This window comes from Carettochelys insculpta, chromosome 12 (assembly GCF_033958435.1).
Source record: "Carettochelys insculpta isolate YL-2023 chromosome 12, ASM3395843v1, whole genome shotgun sequence".
Classification (NCBI taxonomy): domain Eukaryota; kingdom Metazoa; phylum Chordata; order Testudines; family Carettochelyidae; genus Carettochelys; species Carettochelys insculpta.
In genome coordinates this window covers 41,010,413-41,030,180 of record NC_134148.1, presented here as the reverse complement: position 1 = coordinate 41,030,180, position 19,768 = coordinate 41,010,413, and the positions used below count along the sequence as shown (strand labels likewise).

General features: G+C 45.1%; 2 protein-coding genes and 4 non-coding genes across 7 annotated transcripts in view; 5 read left to right on the top strand and 1 right to left on the bottom strand.

The window, feature by feature from the left end:
* ZWILCH (zwilch kinetochore protein) overlaps positions 1-8,839 on the bottom strand; it is a 37,727-nt gene extending 28,888 nt beyond the window's left edge. Inside the window, exons 1-2 of one of the 2 annotated variants that reach the window (XM_075006806.1) lie at positions 8,791-8,839; positions 535-586 (exon numbers count right to left, since the gene is read on the bottom strand). Coding sequence is in view for 1 of the 2 variants with exons in the window: in XM_075006805.1 (XP_074862906.1) it covers positions 535-586; positions 7,769-7,821 (105 nt within the window). In the remaining variant the exon portion in view is untranslated. Of the gene's footprint in view, positions 1-534; positions 587-7,768; positions 7,902-8,790 lie in introns of those variants that run through there. The other variant, XM_075006805.1, reaches the window with a different exon arrangement.
* On the top strand, positions 8,260-16,190 carry RPL4 (ribosomal protein L4). The gene is made up of 10 exons (XM_075006807.1): positions 8,260-8,333; positions 9,725-9,896; positions 10,695-10,801; positions 11,270-11,408; positions 11,986-12,110; positions 13,777-13,906; positions 14,358-14,514; positions 14,717-14,800; positions 15,865-15,985; positions 16,072-16,190. The coding sequence occupies exons 1-10, from the start codon at positions 8,331-8,333 to the stop codon at positions 16,111-16,113; spliced, it is 1,080 nt and encodes a 359-aa protein (XP_074862908.1). The 5' UTR covers positions 8,260-8,330; the 3' UTR covers positions 16,114-16,190.
* LOC142019946 (small nucleolar RNA SNORD18) lies at positions 10,531-10,602 on the top strand. Its single transcript, XR_012647242.1, has one exon. It is a non-coding gene; the product is annotated as a small nucleolar RNA SNORD18 (small nucleolar RNA).
* On the top strand, positions 11,107-11,206 carry LOC142019938 (small nucleolar RNA SNORD16). Its single transcript, XR_012647235.1, has one exon. It is a non-coding gene; the product is annotated as a small nucleolar RNA SNORD16 (small nucleolar RNA).
* Positions 13,642-13,709, top strand: LOC142019947 (small nucleolar RNA SNORD18). Its single transcript, XR_012647243.1, has one exon. It is a non-coding gene; the product is annotated as a small nucleolar RNA SNORD18 (small nucleolar RNA).
* LOC142019944 (small nucleolar RNA SNORD18) lies at positions 13,981-14,051 on the top strand. Its single transcript, XR_012647241.1, has one exon. It is a non-coding gene; the product is annotated as a small nucleolar RNA SNORD18 (small nucleolar RNA).
* Positions 16,191-19,768: the final 3,578 nt, after the last annotated feature.

Below are 19,768 nucleotides of genomic sequence, written 5' to 3'. Positions count from 1 at the left end.
TCTTGGGGAAATTTATGGTTTCAGTCAACCTATTAAACCACAAATAGCTTAGGACCAAAATATTGCCATCTTCCCATGCCCTATTTTTGCAGCTGCAATCAGTGGATATACTCAAGCTGTAGTCCCCTTGCTATGAAAGACAGGAGGAGGTTTTTATGTATTTCTTCGTGAGGGGTTCTGAATTTGAGAATTCACTCCGTGAGCTGGTCTGAAATAGTTCAAATCTATTGTTTTCAATGTACAAAGCAAACCACAGGTCTTTACCCAAGTTTTTTAATATGAAAAGGAGTACTGTTGAATTTGTCATTTCTATTACGCTATTTCTTTTCTAGTTTTGGAAAAGCTGTTTTTAAACGTTATTGAATTTTTATAATTATGCCAAATGTGCCTAAATGCAAAGTTTAGATGTTTCTCTTCTATATAGCACTGTTATAAATCTTTAAAAAAAAATCTTTTTCATAGTTTTAGATATTTTTCATACCATTTTTAAGCCGTCAGAGCTATTTAAAAAATAAAAAAAATATACATATTTACCTCAAAGGGAAATGTGCTTTTGGAGTTACCTTTGTTTCCTTCATTATATATTCTGAAATAAAAGAAAATATTCACTTACGTTTTTTTCCTTTTGTTCCTTCCCCAAATAAAACAGATTGCCCTTCCCAAGTCTGGCACCCTTGGGACTGGAGCAGTCCTGGACAAGATATTTTGCTAGACCAGGCATGGTCAACGCCCTTGGGGCTTTCCTCCTGGCCACCAGCCCCAGCCACTTCCAGACTTGCCACTGGCTCTCTGTCTGCCACAGCTGGCTCCCCAACTCTGCTGTTTCCTGGCCACTCCTGCCCCACTGCTCTCAGCTTCTCCTGTCCCTGGCTGTTCCCAGCCCTATGGCTCCCCAACTGGCTCCCCGGCAGCTCCCCAGCTCGCAGTTTCCCAATCAAGCAGATCCCTGTGGTTCCCTGGCTAGGGTCCTGCCAACTTCTCAGCTACCAGAGACTCTGCACTTATCACTAGCTCCCCAGTCACTGAGGCCTACTGGCGTCTGATCCCCAGCTTCCCTATTCCTCTTCCTGCAGGGGCCTGGTGGAGGTTCCAGCTGGGGCCCTGACCCCAGCCCTGCGCTTAAGCTGCTGGCCACTGCTATGGCCCTATCAGAGCTGATGCAGGTCCTGCCCCGCCCCCGGCTGCAGCCCTGACTCTCTGGTTCAGCAACATCAGTGGGCATGCCACACCACAAATGTTGCTGGATGAGAAAATACTGGATTTAAGAGGTTGAACCTGTACACTGTCTTTAGAAACTAGGAAAAATGAGCATCAGATCTTAATTGAATATATGGCAAATTACTAACTCCAAATAAAACTGTATTTATGTTACATTAATTATCTATTTCAAGCCTAGTCGATTTAAAAACTTTACAAAATTTCAAAGATTCAAGTTCAATATCTGCCGCTGTCTAACTCCTTAACAGTTACTGTGGTTTTACACCCACTGAATTTACTGAAGCTTTTCATTGATCCACCTCACGTTGCAAGGTCAGGTCTGTATTCTCCTATTTTTAAAAAATGTTTTTTCTCTCCCTTGTTGCTCTGATAGACACACAAATAGAAAACTTACTTTGCTATTTCTTCTGCATAGACTGTGATTTTACACAAAGTTGTGTCGTGTGAACAGAAATTCCAAATGCACAGAAAGTCTTATTTTCAAATCTCTTACAGTTACATTCATCTGAGATGTTACAGGTTGCATCTCCCTTTTCTGGCATGCTTGGGACCTGCCAGGTCCCAAACAAGAGAATTTGCCAGACGAAGGGACGCTCTGGGCTTCTGCAACCAGACAGCCCTGTGCTCTGGGGCTGCTGCAGCCCCAGCCTCCTCACTCTGGCACTCTGGCCCCAGACAGCCTGTCCTGCCACAGAAGTGGGGAGCTCCAGTTCCTAGTCCTTGCAGCCTCCTGTCCCCCACACCACTGCAGGGCAAGCAGAGACTCTTGCTCCCTGCCCTACTGGCGCTCCTGCACTGGCCACTACTTGTCTGGCAACATCCAGGGTCCTGGTGGATCACAGATGTTGCTGGACAAGAAACAGAATTTTAGATGTGCAACCCATACTTGCAATTACAGTGGATAAAACAGTATTCAACAGAGAGTAATCTTTTGCAGTGTATTTTTGAGAATATTCTAATAGCAGTATATTATTACTTCTCCTGGTTAATTCCTGTAATTCTAACAAGTGACCAAATCTTTTACTGATCAAAACTGATCAAGCTCACTACATTTAAGTGCTGTGGCAAAAGTCCGGTAATTATAGAGGAGAAGAACAACACCTATTCTATTCAGAGTTTTTTGCCATACAGTACTTAATACTGAGCGGTCCATAGAACTCAGTGCTAATATAAAAATGTGGGTCCTCAACCAATCCACACCTGCCAGGCTTAACTCCACATCTGATCTGCAATTCACAATTTGAATATTACTTCCAGCCGCACAACAAAGCTGCAATGGGAAAGGGAGGGGGAGTACAGACAACAGAACAATAACTGTTGTGCAGTTAAGAGGCAAGCAGCAGGAAAACAAGGAGCTGCAGGTACCAGTAAGCAAGGACCTGGGGTAAGGGGCTCTGCAGGTCAGTGCTCACCAGGCAGGAAAGGGAGGAAGGGGGCTGGGCAGGGCCAGTGCTTGGCCCCTCCTGCAGAGAGATTTAGAATGCAACTTTTTGCATCCTTTCCCTGCCAGGGCCGCTGAATGGGTATCTGTGCCACTATCCACAGATATCAAGGGTTCTAGCTATCAGCACACCTGATGCATCATCAAAACCACTTCCTTCAGCATATAAACTTCTTTTGGATAATTTACATATTGTCAGAGATGGACAAGACACAGAATACAATGGAGAGCTACACAGACCTCATCTAGAATACAATGGAGAGCTACATCAGACCTCATCTAGGCTTCAATTTTCAGGCCTGCTGTAAAAAGTTAAATGACTGCCATATAACTTGAGTCAACCTAGATGAAGAAGTAGGTCTTACCCATGAACACTCACTACTGAAAAAATCAAACTGTTAGTCTTTAAGGTGCTACATGACTACACACTAACATTGATACTCCAAAAATGAGCCAATGCACATGTTTATTCCATGTCATGGTTACCATAGGCTAACATATGTATGCTAGCAGTCAGTTATCTGTGGTTACAACAGCACCAACAACTCTAATCTAGAACAGCTGCCGCATTTTTTCTTGCACTCCAACCTTTACATATATTTTAAGATTCAATGTCCTTGTCTCTTTTTAAAGTAAGCTACTTGTTTTTTAAAATGCATTTGGCCTGGTTTACAAGCAGTTTTTGGTGTCTGTATTTCTATTTCAGATAGGCTTGTAATTATTTTTAAAATCAGTATAGCTATATTATCACAACCTCCAGCATGAACACAGCTAAGTTTTGCTGGTATAAAGGCAGTGTGTGGGAATAACTATACCAGTATAAACCATCTTTTTAATACAGTTGCATATTGGGGCGGATGGGGAGCTTACAGTATGTATTAGACATTTGAGAGAATTTGTCTGTGTTTCCATCAGTTTGTTCAAGAACTCCTCCTAAATGATAAGAGCTAGGACCAACAAATTTTGTATTCAGCTTCCTCTTTCCTTGCTTTAAGATATAAGGGTTTGGTTGTGTCAGGAAAATGGGATGTGCCAGAAATGGGATTGCTTCTCATAAAATGGAAAGGGAGAGCTCTGCTATGTAATGACCACATAGGGACAACAGGAGATAAGAGATGGAAAACAGAGCCAGTTATACCGCATAACAAGGATCAGCAGCCACACCCATCACACGTGCCAAGAGTACCATGAAAGCCAATTTTCATTGGCACATGAGGCGGGAACTCAGTCCTATCCCTTTTCCCTCATGCAGCTGGGAGCGTGCTCAATGCCATGCTACCTGTGGGTTAACAAAAGATCTGCTAAACCCCAATGTAAACGTAAAGCTCTGTATCTTAATTTATTTATTGATGATTAGTGACTTTAAAAAGTATCACCGGCACTTGGCCCCTACACAGAGGTCAAAAGATCAAATTTTGGCACTCTGCCTCAGAAAGGTTGCTGACCCCTGCTGTAATGACCACGTGGGAGGAGGGGGTGGCTTAGGTAGGGGTGATTGTAAGGGGAAGCAAGATAAGGGGTTTGTTGTGCCCAGAAAATGTGATGTGCCTAAAAAAGGGTTAGCTTCTCATGAAGACACGCAGAAAAGACACAGAATGGCCAGTGAAAGGTGCTGGCTGGGAGAATGCACCCCCCACTCCCCCAGCTGTTCCTACTTGAGCTGTGGTGGCCACAGAAAGGCACTTCGCTATGAGCGCCAAGTTGCTGTTGTGAAAAAGGTATAGGGTATTCCTCTATCCCAGGGGCAACCTGCATACTGAACCTCTCATCGCCATCCCCATTGTAAAGCAATACTTTAAAAGAAGAAAAACAAAAATTAATTCAGTTAAGGATCCGAGCCATGCTAGGTATATCTTCTAGTTCTATATAGAGCAATATAGCTTTCTAGTGTAAACAAAGCCGTAATTTCACTTCTCTTCCTTGCTAAATTCTCGTTCAATATTCCCTGAAGTGCTTTCAAGAAAGCAGTAACAAGTTTCAGATATAAAACTTTGAATACATTCAATTTAAGGAGCAATTTCTGACATCATACTGACAAGTATCAGGGGGTAGTGAGTCTGTATCCGCAAAAACAACGATAAGTCCCGTGGTACCTGACAGAATAACAGAATTTTTGGAGATGCATCTGACAAAGTGGATGTTTGCCCACAAAAGCTTATGCTACAAAAATTCTGTTAGCCTATAAGGTGCCACAGGACTACTTGATGTTTTAACATCATACTAAAGCCCCAATCCACAAAAAACACATGAACAGACCATTGTGTCCATGTGGATCTCAATATAGAGGTACAGCAATGGTGAAGAACCTTTTCTGGGTTGGGAGCAGCAAAGCCAAGGACCAGATTAACTTTTCAAGGGAGTACAGGGATAGTAGATTGCCTGAGGCCACCCTAGGCTATTAGGTGGAGCCAAAAATGAGAGGTCACTGTACAGGAAGAGGATGCTAAGGAGTGGGCTGGAGGTGCAGGGTCTGGCAGAAGACAGGATGCAGGAGCAGGGTGGTGGTGCAGTCTGGGTAGAAGATTGGGTGCCGGAGGGCAGTGTCTGTGAAGTGGGTAGGGTGCAGGGGAGGGTGGGGGTGCAGGAAGTAGGGCACAGGATTGGGGTGGGGATGCAGCATATGTGATGGAGATAGGTTGTAGGAGAGGGTGGGGGTGGAGGGTCTGGGAAGGAAATAGGTTGAGGGCACAGACTGGGAGAAAGAGAGTAAAGGATGGGGCAGGGAACTGGGCTGCTCAGCTGGTACAGCTCTCCGGGGGAGCAAAGGTGCCTCTGTGCTCCACACTTGTAGACACCTGCCCCGCATGCTCCCATTACCCATGTTTCCTAGCCAAGAGGAATGATGGGGCTGCAGACTGCAGGGTAGTGTTTCCCTGGGTTGTCCTTGCCCCTAGTGTGGGGAGAGGGAGGGAAGGAAGGCAGTGCATACAGCTGCTTTCTCCCCAAAACTGGCCACAAAGGGCTTTAGAGCCAGCTTCCCCCTGCTTTCCCTTACAGCAGCAAGCCAGTGCTGACACTCCAGCCAGGCTGGGGGAAGCCGAGGCTTGCCACAGGGCTGGAGTGCCAGTGCTGGCTTGTCCTGCTATGGAAAGGAGCCCTGAGTCTTTCGGGCCAGACCAAGACAAGCTGGGTGGGGGGGTGTGGATCCAGCCTGTGGGGTGTAGGCTCCCCACCCCTCTGGTAAGGGTCTGCTCATAGCCACTCCTTTCTAGAATCAAGACCCAAATTTGGACTAGACCAATGCAAGACCAATATTGACTCCAGTTTCTTCTATCCAAAACACACTCACTTTTTTGCATCTAGCTTCCCCCGCCATTACTCCAGGATTGGGCAAATACCAGACTGTAGGACGGCCCCAGTTTGCCAGGGTTAGTCCCTGATGGACCCCCAACCTCTATATTTACCTGCTTCTCCACATATATTAGGCAATTGCAGCTCTCATTGATCACAGATCACTGTTTGCAGCCAATAAGAGCGGCTGGAAGCCTTTCCTGGCTTGTTTCGCTTCCTGCTGCTCTCATCGGCTTGCAAACAAAAATGAGTGGCAGCTGGTTAGAAAAAAATGGAGTCAGTCTTGGTCTTAACTTGGTCTGATGCAAACTTAGATTCTAGAAAGGGACTAATCCTGTCAGGCTGCCACTTTTTTTAATTGTCCATTCCTGCATGACTCTCCCCTTTAACTATAATAAATTAATGTATCAGCCATAACATTTTGTCCAATATGGATACTACCAACTTCTAACTGACTATACTGATCTCCTCTTACAACTACTTAGTTAGCATTGACAGCCTCCTCTGCAACGTATAAGACCATGTGTATACTACAGTGTAAATGCTTGTACTGCTACAGTGCAAATGCTTCCTACTTCAAATGAAAGGTTTTGTCAATGTAGTTAATCCATCTCTCCAAGAGGCAGTAGCAATGCTGGTGGAAGAATCCTTCCAACAATCAAGCCACCTCTACATTGGGCATAAAGTCAACATAACATGGCACTGAAAACACGAGCATTTTCACACTTCTGAGCAACCTAGGGAAGTCAGTTTGATTGTGACATGGTGCAGCGCAGGCCTGAGGCACAGACACAGAATCAAATGCTGCCAGGAAGCACATAGAGGCTACCTCTTCACCTCTGGGAAGACTGATGGTGCTGCGGTCGATCTTCTGGAGTTTGAGTTAGCGCACCTGCTAGAAACACACTAAATTGACCTCACAGGGCATCTGTGCCAGCGCTGGTACTCCTGCTCCCTTGTTAGTAGCAAGGCAGATCTACACTGACAAAATAAGTCGAATTCAGATATGCAGTTCTAGCTATGGCAATTGCATAGCTAGAATCAACTTATTTGGCTGTCCTGAGGAATTTTCTCTCATCAACCTCCCTTACTCCTCCAGATAGCGAGGAGCATTGGAGTCAACTGCTGATCTGGATGGGTCGATTTCATGCATCCCGACCAGGAGCAGAAAGTCGAAACCCAGAAGATCGACCCTGAAAGGGTCAATCTTCCAGATACTGTAGATGTAGCCGGAGACAGCCTGGAAGCTCGATGTAAGGTGCCTCGACTCCAGCGACGTAATTAATGTTGGGTACCTCAATTCGGTTTCTGCTTGGGTGTAGAGCTGCCCACAGGCAGGGTGGCGGGGCACTTACTGAGTTGGGATAACAAAATCCTCGCGGGTTGGGCACCCAGCTAGAGTGCTCTGGAAATGCCTGGGAGCAGGAGGCCAAAGCTCAGCCCCGAGGCACCCTCTGCACTGAGCGCACGGAACAGGCTGCCAAGGCAACTGCTCCCAGGGCACGGCCCATCCCCACCCCAGCACTGGCCCGAAGAGCCCCCTCCCGCAAACCGGGATGCCCCACCCTGCGGGGGTGACCCGCTTCGGATCGGAGCTGCAACGGCTCGGGTGGGGCCACTAGCCCCGGCTGCCCCCGCCGGCTCCTCGCAGCGGCGCCCTCCCCCACACCTAGCCAGAGCCCCAACAGCGGGCCCGCGCCTTTCTCCTCACACGAGCTCGTCTCCCTTTCCCGCCACCCCGCGCCCCCTCAGCGAGCGGCTCGGAGCCGGACCGCTATCAGCAGCCTCAGGAGCCGGGCCGGGCCAGGGAGCACTCACTGCAGCAGGCAGTCGTAGAGCCGCAGGGCCGCCTGGTGCCTGGGGGAACCCATTGCCCGCGACTCTCGGGCAGGGCAAGCGAGCGAACTCCGCGCCTTCCCGCCCCTCCGGGGTCACGGCCCCTCCAGCCGGGACTACACCCAGCATAGGCCGCGACCAGAAAACACTTTTTAATGTGTCCAGCGCTCACGGGTCATTGCTTATTATCCTCGTCATGAGACAATCGGGGTTTTATAAAAAACGCCCTTTATGTTACACTTCTGTCAGCCAGCCTTCGACCAGGCTCGGAATTCATCCGCCATAAAATAGTCCCCAGGCTCGGGCGGGATGGGAAGCGAGGGGAGGGTCGCGGTCTGAGAATATCCCTACAACTCAATCGGAGGGTGGATGGGAGAGTAGCGGACGCGGTTTGGGGCCCGGGCCGGGCGAGTCTGGGGGGGGATGGTGTAGGGAAGGGTGCGGTGGAAGGTTACTTATAGAGAGAGGGTTGCAATAGGTCCTTCCTTTTCCGGCTGAGGCCGTGGCGGAGTGAGGAGCGAGAGCGCGAGGCTCCGCCGCCAGCATGGTGAGGCGCGGCTTGGGGCGTCGGGCCTATGGGTGGCGAGGCGGCAAGAGGATGCGGGGAGAGGGTCGAGCCACGGAGTGGGAGAGGAATCGGCGGGCAGAGCCGGGCCGCCTGCCGTCGGAGGGTGTCGGGAGCGGCGCTGGACCGCCATTTTGGAGTCGTCAGCGTTCGGCCTGCCGCGTGGGGCCGGCGCGGGCGGCGTATAGGCCTGGGCGGGAGGGAAGTGGGAGCAGGCTGGTGTGCGCTGGGGGTCCGGAAAGGAGCCTGGCTCCCGCAAACGGATCGTGGTTGTGATCCCGCAGCTCATCGGAGAGTTTGGGAACTGGGGGAGGGGGCGCACGGGAGGACACTGGGCTGGTTGTTAAAATGGATCATGCGGGGCCCCGCTCCCCGCCCTTCTCTTCGGGCCACAAAATACAATAGGGCTGGAAAAACAAGTGTGGTGAAACCGTCTTACAGTTTTCGCAGTAGTAGCACTAGGCAGGACCTGGTGTGAACAGCCTGTAGCTCCGTGTTTGTTGCCAGCCTCCAGATTTACCTGATTGTGGTCCTGATCGCCCTCATGAGGCAGCTTTCAGTGTTAGAAATTCATAGCAATGATACTGTCATTTTAAGGAGATCTTCCAATATACAGTATGTGTCATTGTTACTAGTTAAATGTTTATATAAGTAAAACTAGGGAAGAAGGGAGGGGAAACCTTTAACATTGCCACACAAAGTGATTTGGAGGAGAAATCTGTAGTTTGAAACCTTGGAGTTCTTTTCACCAGCAGCAATTAGAATGGTCTATGTAGAGAAAGAAACTTTTCTGTTAGTCTATAAAGTGCCACAGGACCCTTCGTTGCTGTTACAGATCCAGATTAACACGGCTAACACCCCCCCCCATACTTGTAGAGAAAGAGAGGTTGTCAGGACTCTAAACTTTATATATACAGAGAGAGAGAGAGAGTCCTTACGCAGTCTTCATATAAAAATGCAGTTTAATTTATATTAGAATCCTGTACAGAATAGAATCATTTTTGAATCAGTATTTTGTGCATCAAAAATGAGTGTCCTATCCTAAGTCATATTGTAACAGTGGTTCTTTAATAATTAGCGACATTGTTGTGTTAACCTCCCAAGTGTGTGTGCAACTACTTGTAAATTATTATGAAGACATTTGAATAGTAACAGAGGTAGCTGTGCTGCTTTGTTTTGTTGAAGACATATGGCATAAGTATAAATGGAAATAGTGATTGCTGTGATGATATAATTTGCATATTCTCTGGAATTCAGTAATTGCATGCTGGTGCTGTTGAATTGAGGAAACTTGACTCAGCAGTATTTTACCACATTTTGAATCTGAACCATTCACTTTATTGGTACTAATGAAAACTGTTTGTCTTTTTTAGGCTTGTACTCGTCCATTAATATGTGTGTACTCCGAAAAGGGGGAGGTATCCGGCAAAAATGTCACCATGCCTGCTGTATTTAAGGCTCCTGTTCGTCCTGACATTGTAAACTTTGTTCACACCAATTTGCGCAAGAACAATAGACAACCCTATGCTGTTAGTGAACTTGCAGGTATGATTTGTATATATAATTTGAACAGGCTCGTGTAGAATCACAATGGGAATTTTTGTTAGACAAAATCACTTAACAGCCCTCTTACAAGCAGTGCCATAAAACTGTGGCTTTCAACCTTTACAGAGTACTGTATGCCTTTCAGGAGGTGTAACTTAGCTTTGTAGGGCTCTTATGACATAGAGTTCCAGCCAGTTGCCCTGCTTTATGCCCCCCCCCCCCCCCCCGCTTTTAAATCTATTCTGTGTTGCTCTGTCTGAACCCCCAGACTGAGAAGCACTAATCTAGATAGTTGATGTATCTATAGAGATACACACAACCCTGCTTGAGAACCATTGCCATTAATGGTTAAGTCATCACCTCGGTTTTCTATTATAATTGAGATGGTATGATTGTTTATGATCTGATAGAGAGTGCTGATGCTACAATTTTTCTTCAGGAGCATCCAATCCAAGTATTTAAGAGCCATAATCCTACTTGATGTGCAAACATATGTTTATAGTTTACATTTTAAAGCTCACTAAACTTGGTAATTTATATCATCATTCTGGTAGTAGAGTATGATAGTCCCTGTCTTTGTTTTTATCCCAACTGGTGTTCAGCCTGCAAAACCTATTTTAATTCCTTCACTACACAGAAATGATGAGATTCCACTTCATTGGTCCGTGTTTCTGAACTATATGATATCAGTGGAAGTTCTGATTCTTTGGAACTATTTATTCCTGTGACATAGTGAAACAGTTTCTTTTTTTCTTTCTCTGGACTTTTACTGATGAATTCAACGTCCTATTGTTTCAGGACATCAGACCAGTGCTGAATCTTGGGGTACTGGAAGAGCTGTTGCTCGTATTCCCCGAGTGCGAGGTGGTGGAACTCATCGCTCTGGCCAAGGTGCTTTCGGAAATGTATCCTTTTGCTTTTGGCTGTGACTGTTCAGTAGACGTAAAAATGAACTTTTTAACAGAGGAGCAGAAATCTTCTGATTATTAAGATCATGGAAAGGTGAAGTTTTTTCTCTTTATGGTAATAATTACATACTGTAGATTGGGCTGCATCATAAAGAATTCAAAAGTTGATAGTAATATGAAGGCTCAAGTTCGATTTGTCTGGATTCAGATTTATTTTAATGTACAAAACTATTATCTGGTAACTGATGTAACCCAGTTAGATCTTTTAATTTTTCGAGACACGCATAGCTGTTTGTTTAGCTTGCCATGATGTCGTAATTTGCGTCTTACTCTGTACTCAGTGACAGTTGCCTGCTGTCAGTGAGCTGGTACAGATGGTTGACGAACAGCTAATGCTGAGCAAGTCTTAAGATCTTGTTTTCTAAAAACATGTCAAAAGTTTTATTCTTAACTGTGGATGCATAGATGTGTCGGGGAGGACGTATGTTTGCCCCAACCAAAACTTGGCGACGTTGGCACCGCAGAGTAAATACAACTCAGAAACGGTATGCCATCTGTTCTGCACTGGCAGCTTCTGCTCTCCCAGCACTGGTCATGTCTAAAGGTGGGTATGTTGAGATTTCCAGAATGCTGACTGGTTACTGCTATATAACAGTGTGCCAACAGTTTATTATTGTATTGCCGTTTGGCACAAACCTGTGAATAAAGTAGGTTGTAAGATAAAGTGAGAGAAACCTTTTTTTTTTTTTTTTAAGGTCGTACGGTACTTCAGTTTACTCCAACAAAATTGTGTTGAACAATATTACAGTATAACTTCTTTTAATGGTATCTGTTGCATGTGAAATATTGAAATAAAAGGAATATATATGTTGCGCAAAAATGAACAATATACTGAAGTTTTGCAAAACTGAATGGAAACAGCCTGTCATTGGTGTGCATCTTCTGGTAGTTTATAGTACTCAGTTGCTGAAGTACCAGTTTTCAGTTACATTCTGGATCACCACTGATTGTTACCCTTAGTAGAGGCCAAAGACAGGTTGAACTAACCTTGGCTGTAGAGGTGTGATTTGTGGGGACACTAATGTGCTTTTGTGTTTCTTGTCATCACATTTAGATTTATATGGGCAAAAAAGGGAATGAGTAATTCATTTATAATTAAATTCTCATAAAATCCTTATCAGGACACCGCATTGAGGAGGTCCCAGAACTTCCTCTGGTTGTTGAGGACAAAGTTGAGGGTTACAAGAAAACCAAGGAAGCTGTTCTGCTTCTGAAGAAGCTTAAAGCATGGAATGACATTAAAAAGGTGAGTTGGTTACAATAAGTAGAATCGTAGGGTTGGAAGAGATCTCAGGAGGTCATTGAGTCCAACCACCTGCTGAAAGCAGGACCAATCCCAATTAAATGATCCTAGCTAGGACTTTGTTGAGCCAGGGCTTAGACTCCTATGGAAGGATATTAGGTAATCTAGACCTCCCCCACTACAACTTATACCATTGCTCCTTCTGTCATCTGTCACCACTGAGATCAGCTGCTCTCCATCCTCTTTGGAACCCCCCCTCAGGTGGTTGAAGGCTGCTATCAATTCCTCCCTCACTTTTTTGTAGACTAAATAAGCCTAAATTCACAGCCTCTCCTTATAAGTCATAAGCTCCAGTCCCCTAATCATTTTTCCTGCCCTCCGCTGGACTCTCCAGTGAGCCTACATCTTTTCTGTAGTGGGGCTGGGAGTGTAGTCTCACCAATGCCAAATAAAGGGGAATAGTCGCTTTGCTAGACCTGCTGTCAGTGCTCCTACTAATGACCACCATATACAGTTAGCCTTCTTGGCTACAACGGTGCCCTGTTGGTTCATATTAAAACAGTGCTGATGTCAGGCTACATCTTAGAACGTAAACATTTGTTTGCTCTAATTTAGTTAGTAAATGATACATTTTTGATTTATATGCTCTGATTGTATCTTGATGCAACACTTGGATGAATTATAGTGAGTTCAAAGGAAATTATAGCTAGTCGATGCAAATTTTCCTTTTGCTAGGCTTATGCATGTCACTATCCGGCTACGTCTACATGTGAAGCCTACATCGAAGTAGCCTATTTCGATGTGGCGACATCGAAATAGGCTATTTCGATGAATAACGTCTACACGTTCTCCAGGGCTGGCAACGTCGATGTTCAACATCGACGTTGCGCAGCACCACATCGAAATAGGCGCAGCGAGGGAACGTCTACACGCCACAGTAGCACACATCGAAATAAGGGTGCCAGGCACAGCTGCAGACAGGGTCACAGGGTGGACTCAACAGCCAGCCGCTCCCTTAAAGGGCCCCTCCCAGACACACTTGCACTAAACAGCACAAGATACACAGAGCCGACAACGAGTTGCAGACCCTGTGCATGCTGCATGAATCCCCCGCTGCAGCAGCAGCAGCCAGAAGCCCTGGGCTAAGGGCTGCTGCACACGGTGACCATAGAGCCCCGCACGGGCTGGAGAGAGAGCGTCTCTCAACCCCTCAGCTGATGGCTGCCATGGAGGACCCCACAATTTTGACGTTGCAGGACGCGGATCGTCTACACGGTCCCTACTTCGATGTTGAACGTCGAAGTAGGGCGCTATTCCGATCCCCTCATGAGGTTAGCGACTTCCACGTCTCGCCGCCTAACGTCGAAGTTAACTTCGAAATAGCGCCCGACGCGTGTAGCTGCGACGGGTGCTATTTCGAAGTTAGTGCCGCTACTTCGAAGTAGCGTGCACGCGTAGACACAGCTTCTGTTTCACTGGAAGACTCTTCATTTCATGGTTATATAGAAAAATATTTTAATACCCTGATTTATCTCCAAAATGATGAACACTTCACTGGTCCGTGTTTCAGATGAACAGTGGTGATTGTGAAGATCTGACTTGCTTGTGCGGTCTTGTAATAGTAGGATCCGCACTGTTTGGATTTCTGCATGTTTTCTTTCTTATGTAGGTTTATGCCTCTCAGCGTATGCGGGCTGGGAAGGGTAAAATGAGGAATCGCCGTCGCATCCAACGCAGGGGACCCTGCATTATCTATAATGAGGACAATGGCATCATCAAGGCTTTTAGAAATATCCCAGGTAACTTTGAATGACCGAATAAATTGTAGTGTGTCTGTTACTGGGTGTCTGACTGTCTCATCAGAGGAGATTGCCTAGTATGATGACATTCCACTTCATTGGTCCGTGTTTCTGAAACACATGATTTTGTGGAAGTTCTGACTACTTTTGATTTCAGCAAATGTATATACCTCTGAAAGAATCTGTTTAAGGGCATTGTTGGTATGGTTAGAGATCTGCTTCATTTATTTGCTGAAATGTTCCTATGGAGCAGTATTGTGGTTTTTTTTGGTTTTGTTTGTTTTTCTCCTTTATAAAAATCATTGGAAAACAAATGTTTCATTTCTCTCCCCCCTACCCCCCCCCCCACATCTTGATACCCATATATCTCTTTGTAGCATACGGCCTGTAAAACTAGTAAACCCAGATTTGAGTTTTCTGGACTGAGCTGCAAAATTGTCTCATTTTATAGGAATTACTCTTCTCAACGTAAACAAGCTGAATCTTTTGAGACTTGCTCCAGGTGGTCATGTTGGGCGTTTCTGCATTTGGACTGAAAGTGCATTCCGTAAGCTGGATGAGTTGTATGGTACCTGGCGCAAACCTGCTACCTTAAAGAGTGACTATAAGTATGTATGTCTAGAATCTGACTTGGCTACAAATTTTGGTAAGACTTCTGACAGATGATATGGTACTAGTCAATGCAGAAGTTCTGTAGTTTTTAGTGATAAGATTGATGTTTACTCAGGCTGTAAGGCTTTTTAAAAAGGCTGAGTACAGAGAAGATATCCCCACTTAACTTGTGGTTCTAAATGTTTGTATTTTGTGCAGCCTACCAATGCATAAGATGACCAATACAGACCTTGGAAGAATCTTAAAAAGCCAGGAGATCCAGAAAGCTCTGCGTGCACCAAAGTACTTATTTTATTTAATTACAGAGTGCAAGGATTTATTTTAATGTTTAACTTTTTGGGGGTAAGGGTGTGAGGCACACAGCATGGCAGACCAGAATGCTCTTATTTTTTCGGTTTTACCTGTGAAGATCTTGGCTTTATGTAGTTTAATTCAGGCTATATGGTCAAGTGGTTCTAGAAGTTTTGAATATAAATTGAATATTTGAAACTTTCCAACTATTCAGTAGCAATTTACAGCTTCAGTAGGAATTTACAGAATTTGCTGTGTTTAAAGCCAAAAATGCAATACTATCTTAATGTATGAAAACATAAGTGTAACTGACTAGCCCTCCATTTTTCCCCTAAGCTAAATGAAGTATGAAATGAATGTGATCAGTCCCTTCCCAGCTGAGAGTGCTATGCATGTGTAATGTAATTCTTTGGGCTTTCCCTGTGTCCTTATGGAACTACATATCAGGGTGTCTGGGTTTAAGACTACAGCTATCAGTGGTCTACAGTAAACCCCTGAAATGTGTGATTTCGGGTTGCACTTAACATCCGTTAACACAAGTTAAGCGCAACTCGAAGCCACTCTGTGGCTGTCTGTTCCCCCAGCTGGGGGAAGCCAGGCAGGCAGCCACAGTGGCATGGCTTCTTCCTGGATCCCCCCAGCTGTGGGTAGCCAAGGAGAAGCCACCCCAGCTTGGGAGCCAGGAAACTGACCAGCAATGTGCTGGTCAGTTTCCTGGCTCCTCTGAGCAGTGGGAGCTGGAGCCTGGCTCTGCTGCTCACAGGAGGCTGTCCACCACATAAGTTGCATTTTCATATAAGTGGGGAGCCAGGAAACTGACCAGTGCTGCTATGCTGGTGAGTTTCTTGGCTCCCAAGTTATGCAAAAATTCACCTTACACAGAGGTTGCCAAGAACACAACCTCCTTAAGGTCGTGGGTCTACTACACTGCGGTAACGTGGTCTGTAAGACCACTTTTCCGAGGGGGGGGGTTAGTACAATGTATTCAAACTCAGTTTTGCATTTCATTGAAGTACACTCGTTGAGAATTGCCTTTGTGTTTTCTTTCTCTCAAGTAAAAAGATTCACCGTAGGGTTCTCAAGAAGAATCCTCTGAAGAATCTGAGAGTCATGATAAAACTGAATCCATACGCCAAGACCATGCGACGCAATACTATCCTGCGCCATGCTCAAAACGTGAGACTCAAGTTAGATTTCTAATATAAACATTATTATGCATTTTGTATGTATCTTTGGAGAGTAATCTTCTTTTTCTTGTGCAGCACAAAAACAAACAAGAGAAGAAGTCAAAGGCCACAGCATAATGCACTCATGCGGCTTATCTGCTCAAGTTCAGAAGGTGGTATTGTGAACTCACAAATAAATATTCTATCAAATTGTTGAGCGTCTAAGTTACTTGTGATTATTACTGCAAATATGTGTAGATAAACAGGGTTATTCAAAGGAAGCATCACATCATAGTTGAGTTCAAACATTTCCCCCCCCCCAAATTTATTGCAGGATTAAGGGATTAAGTATTATCTAATACTGTAATGACCCATGTTCCCATTATGGAGAGATACGACATGGCAAACAGCTGATAAGCTATTGTTGAAAGCTGAAAGGTTTTTGCATTTTTGAACACAAAATCAAATATCTGAAAGATACTTCCACTGCAAATAATTGCACTAAAATCAATTTTGCAGTAAACTTGACCAGTGTTAGTGGTGTATAAAACCCAGATAATTAGATGCACCGAAACATTAGTTCTCTTCTTATCTTAAACACTGGCATAGTGTCAAACCCGCTAAGCTGCACTAGTGGCACAAGTTGTCCCTCCTCACCATTGTGATATACATCTTACAAAATGGTGCAGAGATGGGAAGGAGGGAGAATTGAAATGAAGAGTTGGATTGGACTGCAAATTCTACATTGTGTCGTTAATCAAAGTTAAGAATGGGGAAATAGACTACAGGACTGGTGGTCAGCAGTGAAAATAAAGTGTTAAGTGGGTGTGGCTAGGGGGTTTCAAGAGTGAAGATGTTGGACATAGGATGCAGTTTTAGACAGGAAAAGCATGAGGGAAGCCAAGACTGGATAAAAAGTTATGAGCTGCCTTACTCTTAGGCCATGTCTGCACAAGAAAAAATCTGTCAACAGAAGTTACTGTGGACAGGGAAATCTCAGTGGAACCTCTGGCAAGAGATAGCAAGTTTTGTGTAGATGCACTTTTGACAGCTGCCAGACTGTACTGCCTGCTGGTGCCAGAAAGCAGAATGGCAGCTCTAAAGAGGGCTACCTGGCAACTGGAAGCCTCCACAGAAGTGTGTACATTGTACTTCTGTGAACAGTACTCTATCAAGGGGGGGAGGTGTAGCTCAGTGGTTTGAGCATTGGTCTGCTAAACCCAGGGTTGTATATTCAGTCCCTGAGGTGGCCATTTAGGGATGGGGGCAAATAGAAGTCAGGGATAGTGCTGAGTCCTGATAAGAGGGCTGGGGACTGGACTAGATAACCTCCTAAGGTCCCTTCCAGTTCTAGGAGATGTGTATCTTCGCTTGTATATATTTTTTAGGTATATAAAATTATGACAGGTGTGGAGATGGTGAATAAGGAGAAGTTATCTACTTGTGCCCATAATATAAGAATGAGAGGACAACAAATGAAATTAATGGGTAGCAGGTTTAAAACTAATAAAAATTGTTCTTCACCTAGTGCATAGTTTACCTGTGGAACTCCTTGCCAGAGGAGACTGAAAGCTAAAACTGTAACAGAATTTAAGTAAGAGCTAGATAAATTCATGGAGGTTAGGTCCATAAAAGGCTATTAGCCAAGGTAGGAATGGTATTCCTGGCCTCTGATTGTCAGAGGCTGGAGATGGATGGCAGGAGACAAATCACTTGATCATTGTCTTTGGTTTCCACCCTCTAGGGCACTGGCCACTGTATGCAGACAGGCTGCTGGGCTGGATGGATCTTTGGTCTGACCCTGTATGGCCATTCTTATGAGAGATTGTTATGCTTCAGATTTTTGAGGAATAATACTGTCAAAGCAAATGCAGAGTTCTGTCAACAGAATGCTTTACGTGTGTAGATGGTCCCTGAGTTATGTTGACAGAAGGCCCCTACTCTCTAGTGTAGACCCAGCCTTAGATTGAATGGTGGAGTTTGAACTTTATTCAGAAAGATGATAGAATAACCTCAAAGTGCAGGTAATATGCATAAAGCAGCACTATATTTGGAGTTTGTCCTTAACACAGGCTAGGAGTATTATGATTCTGTAGGTGCAGTGAGCTTAATACTTGTTTTCTCCTGCTGAGTATAGAATTGAATAACCAGTTTTACGTGTAAATGTACAAATAGGATCCTCTGGTCTTAAGGCAAACAAAGCAAATACAACTTCAAATTCAAAAATAGCTTCTCAGATTAACCCCTTAAATTCTCATAGTTCTTGGGGCAGAGACTAAATTAGAGTATGCAGAACTTCAAAATCAGAGTTTTTAATGGAAATTGGTCAAGCAGAGATGTAACTTTTAGCCACAGTAGACAGAAGTATTTGAAGGAACACTGTATTGGTAAGGTTCTAACTTACCAACCCATCATGAAGTCTATGTCCATACTACTGCAGAAAGTTGACCTAAGGTATGCAATTCCAAATACGTGAATAATATATCTGGATTGTATCTACCTGTAGGTAGTTACCTTGGTGGGGGGTTGACAAGAGGAACTCCTGGCAGAACAATCTTACCAGTTTGATCGGGCTTCATTAAATCTGTTGAATCAGCTGCTGGTGGATGGGTTTGTGTGTTGTACTCTAGTGTAGATGTAGCCAAATACTGACTTCAGCTAATTTCTTAGAAAGCTCAAAGCCCTTAAAGGTAGTTCTGCAACAGTAATTTGAGGGGAAAAAATGATTAATTTGCCTACTGGTTTCATGACATAAATAGAACTTATAATCCTTTACTACTATGTGTGAGTTGTGGGGATTTTTTGCAGTTTGTGATTTATGCAGCTGTTTTTTTAAGAGCTCTTTTTGAAACTGCCTACTTATTTACCTTCTGCTAACAGTACATGTGATCCCACTAGTTAAAAAGTTTTATAATGTGTTGCATCTGAAATCACAGGTTAAGGTACAGATAGTTCCTGGACCGCATAGAGGGCACCCCACTGTGTCAGGCCTCCAGCCCTGATCCATGCTATCTACCCTTTTTCTCTGGCCTGCAGGGCAGGGGGCTGCTCAGCCAGGTTACCTCTCTGTTGTCCCCATACTGCTCCTGGAAGAGTCTGTGCCATGGGGGACTCTTGCCTCCTCCCTGCCACCCTCCCCCTACACCATCCTAACAGCTCTTCTTTGCCAGAAACAGGCCAGGGCCAGCTTCTGAGGAAGGGGTGGCACATGGGGCCACACTGCCTCCCTTCCTTCCTGTGTCAGTCAACTGGGGGAGCAGTGTTGGTCCACTGCAGGCACCCTGCTAGTGGGCTGTGCTAGAAGCTGGGAGTCATGTGGCTAAGTGCCTTCTAGCCCCAGCCTGTGCTTTGCATGCCCTTCTACAATGCAGCTCCTGTCCTAGTTTAGCATCTGTGACCCTCTTCTGCCCTCCCACTGCTGTGAATTAGCTTAATTCCCTGCATCCACACTCGTCCAGTAAAATAGCAACATGCAGCCCGTCAGCACTTAGCAAAATTCAGCCTTCCTCACTCCTGCGGGGAGGTGCAGGCGGGGATTACTGCTGACGGCTGCAGTATGGGATCCCTGTTAGGTATCAAAGAACTCAATATATGTAACAACCCCAAGGTGACAGCTGAGCCACAGAAATCTTCCTTAAATCAACCTGCCTTTCTTGCCAACCTACTGTTACTAAAATAGGCTGAGGGACAGCGGGGCTAGGCTGGAGCCTCACCAGTCCCAAGCAGTGGCACCTACGGGACAAATGAATTTACCAGGTGAGGAGCTTCTGAGGGTAAGAGCTACTTCTCCACA

Bases quoted from the DNA above. Each gene is read 5' to 3' on its own strand.
- RPL4 (XM_075006807.1), top strand. The intron at 14,515-14,716 runs GTATGTATGTCT...TATTTTGTGCAG, and splicing joins ACCTTAAAGAGTGACTATAA to CCTACCAATGCATAAGATGA. The intron at 15,986-16,071 runs GTGAGACTCAAG...TTTCTTGTGCAG, and splicing joins TCCTGCGCCATGCTCAAAAC to CACAAAAACAAACAAGAGAA.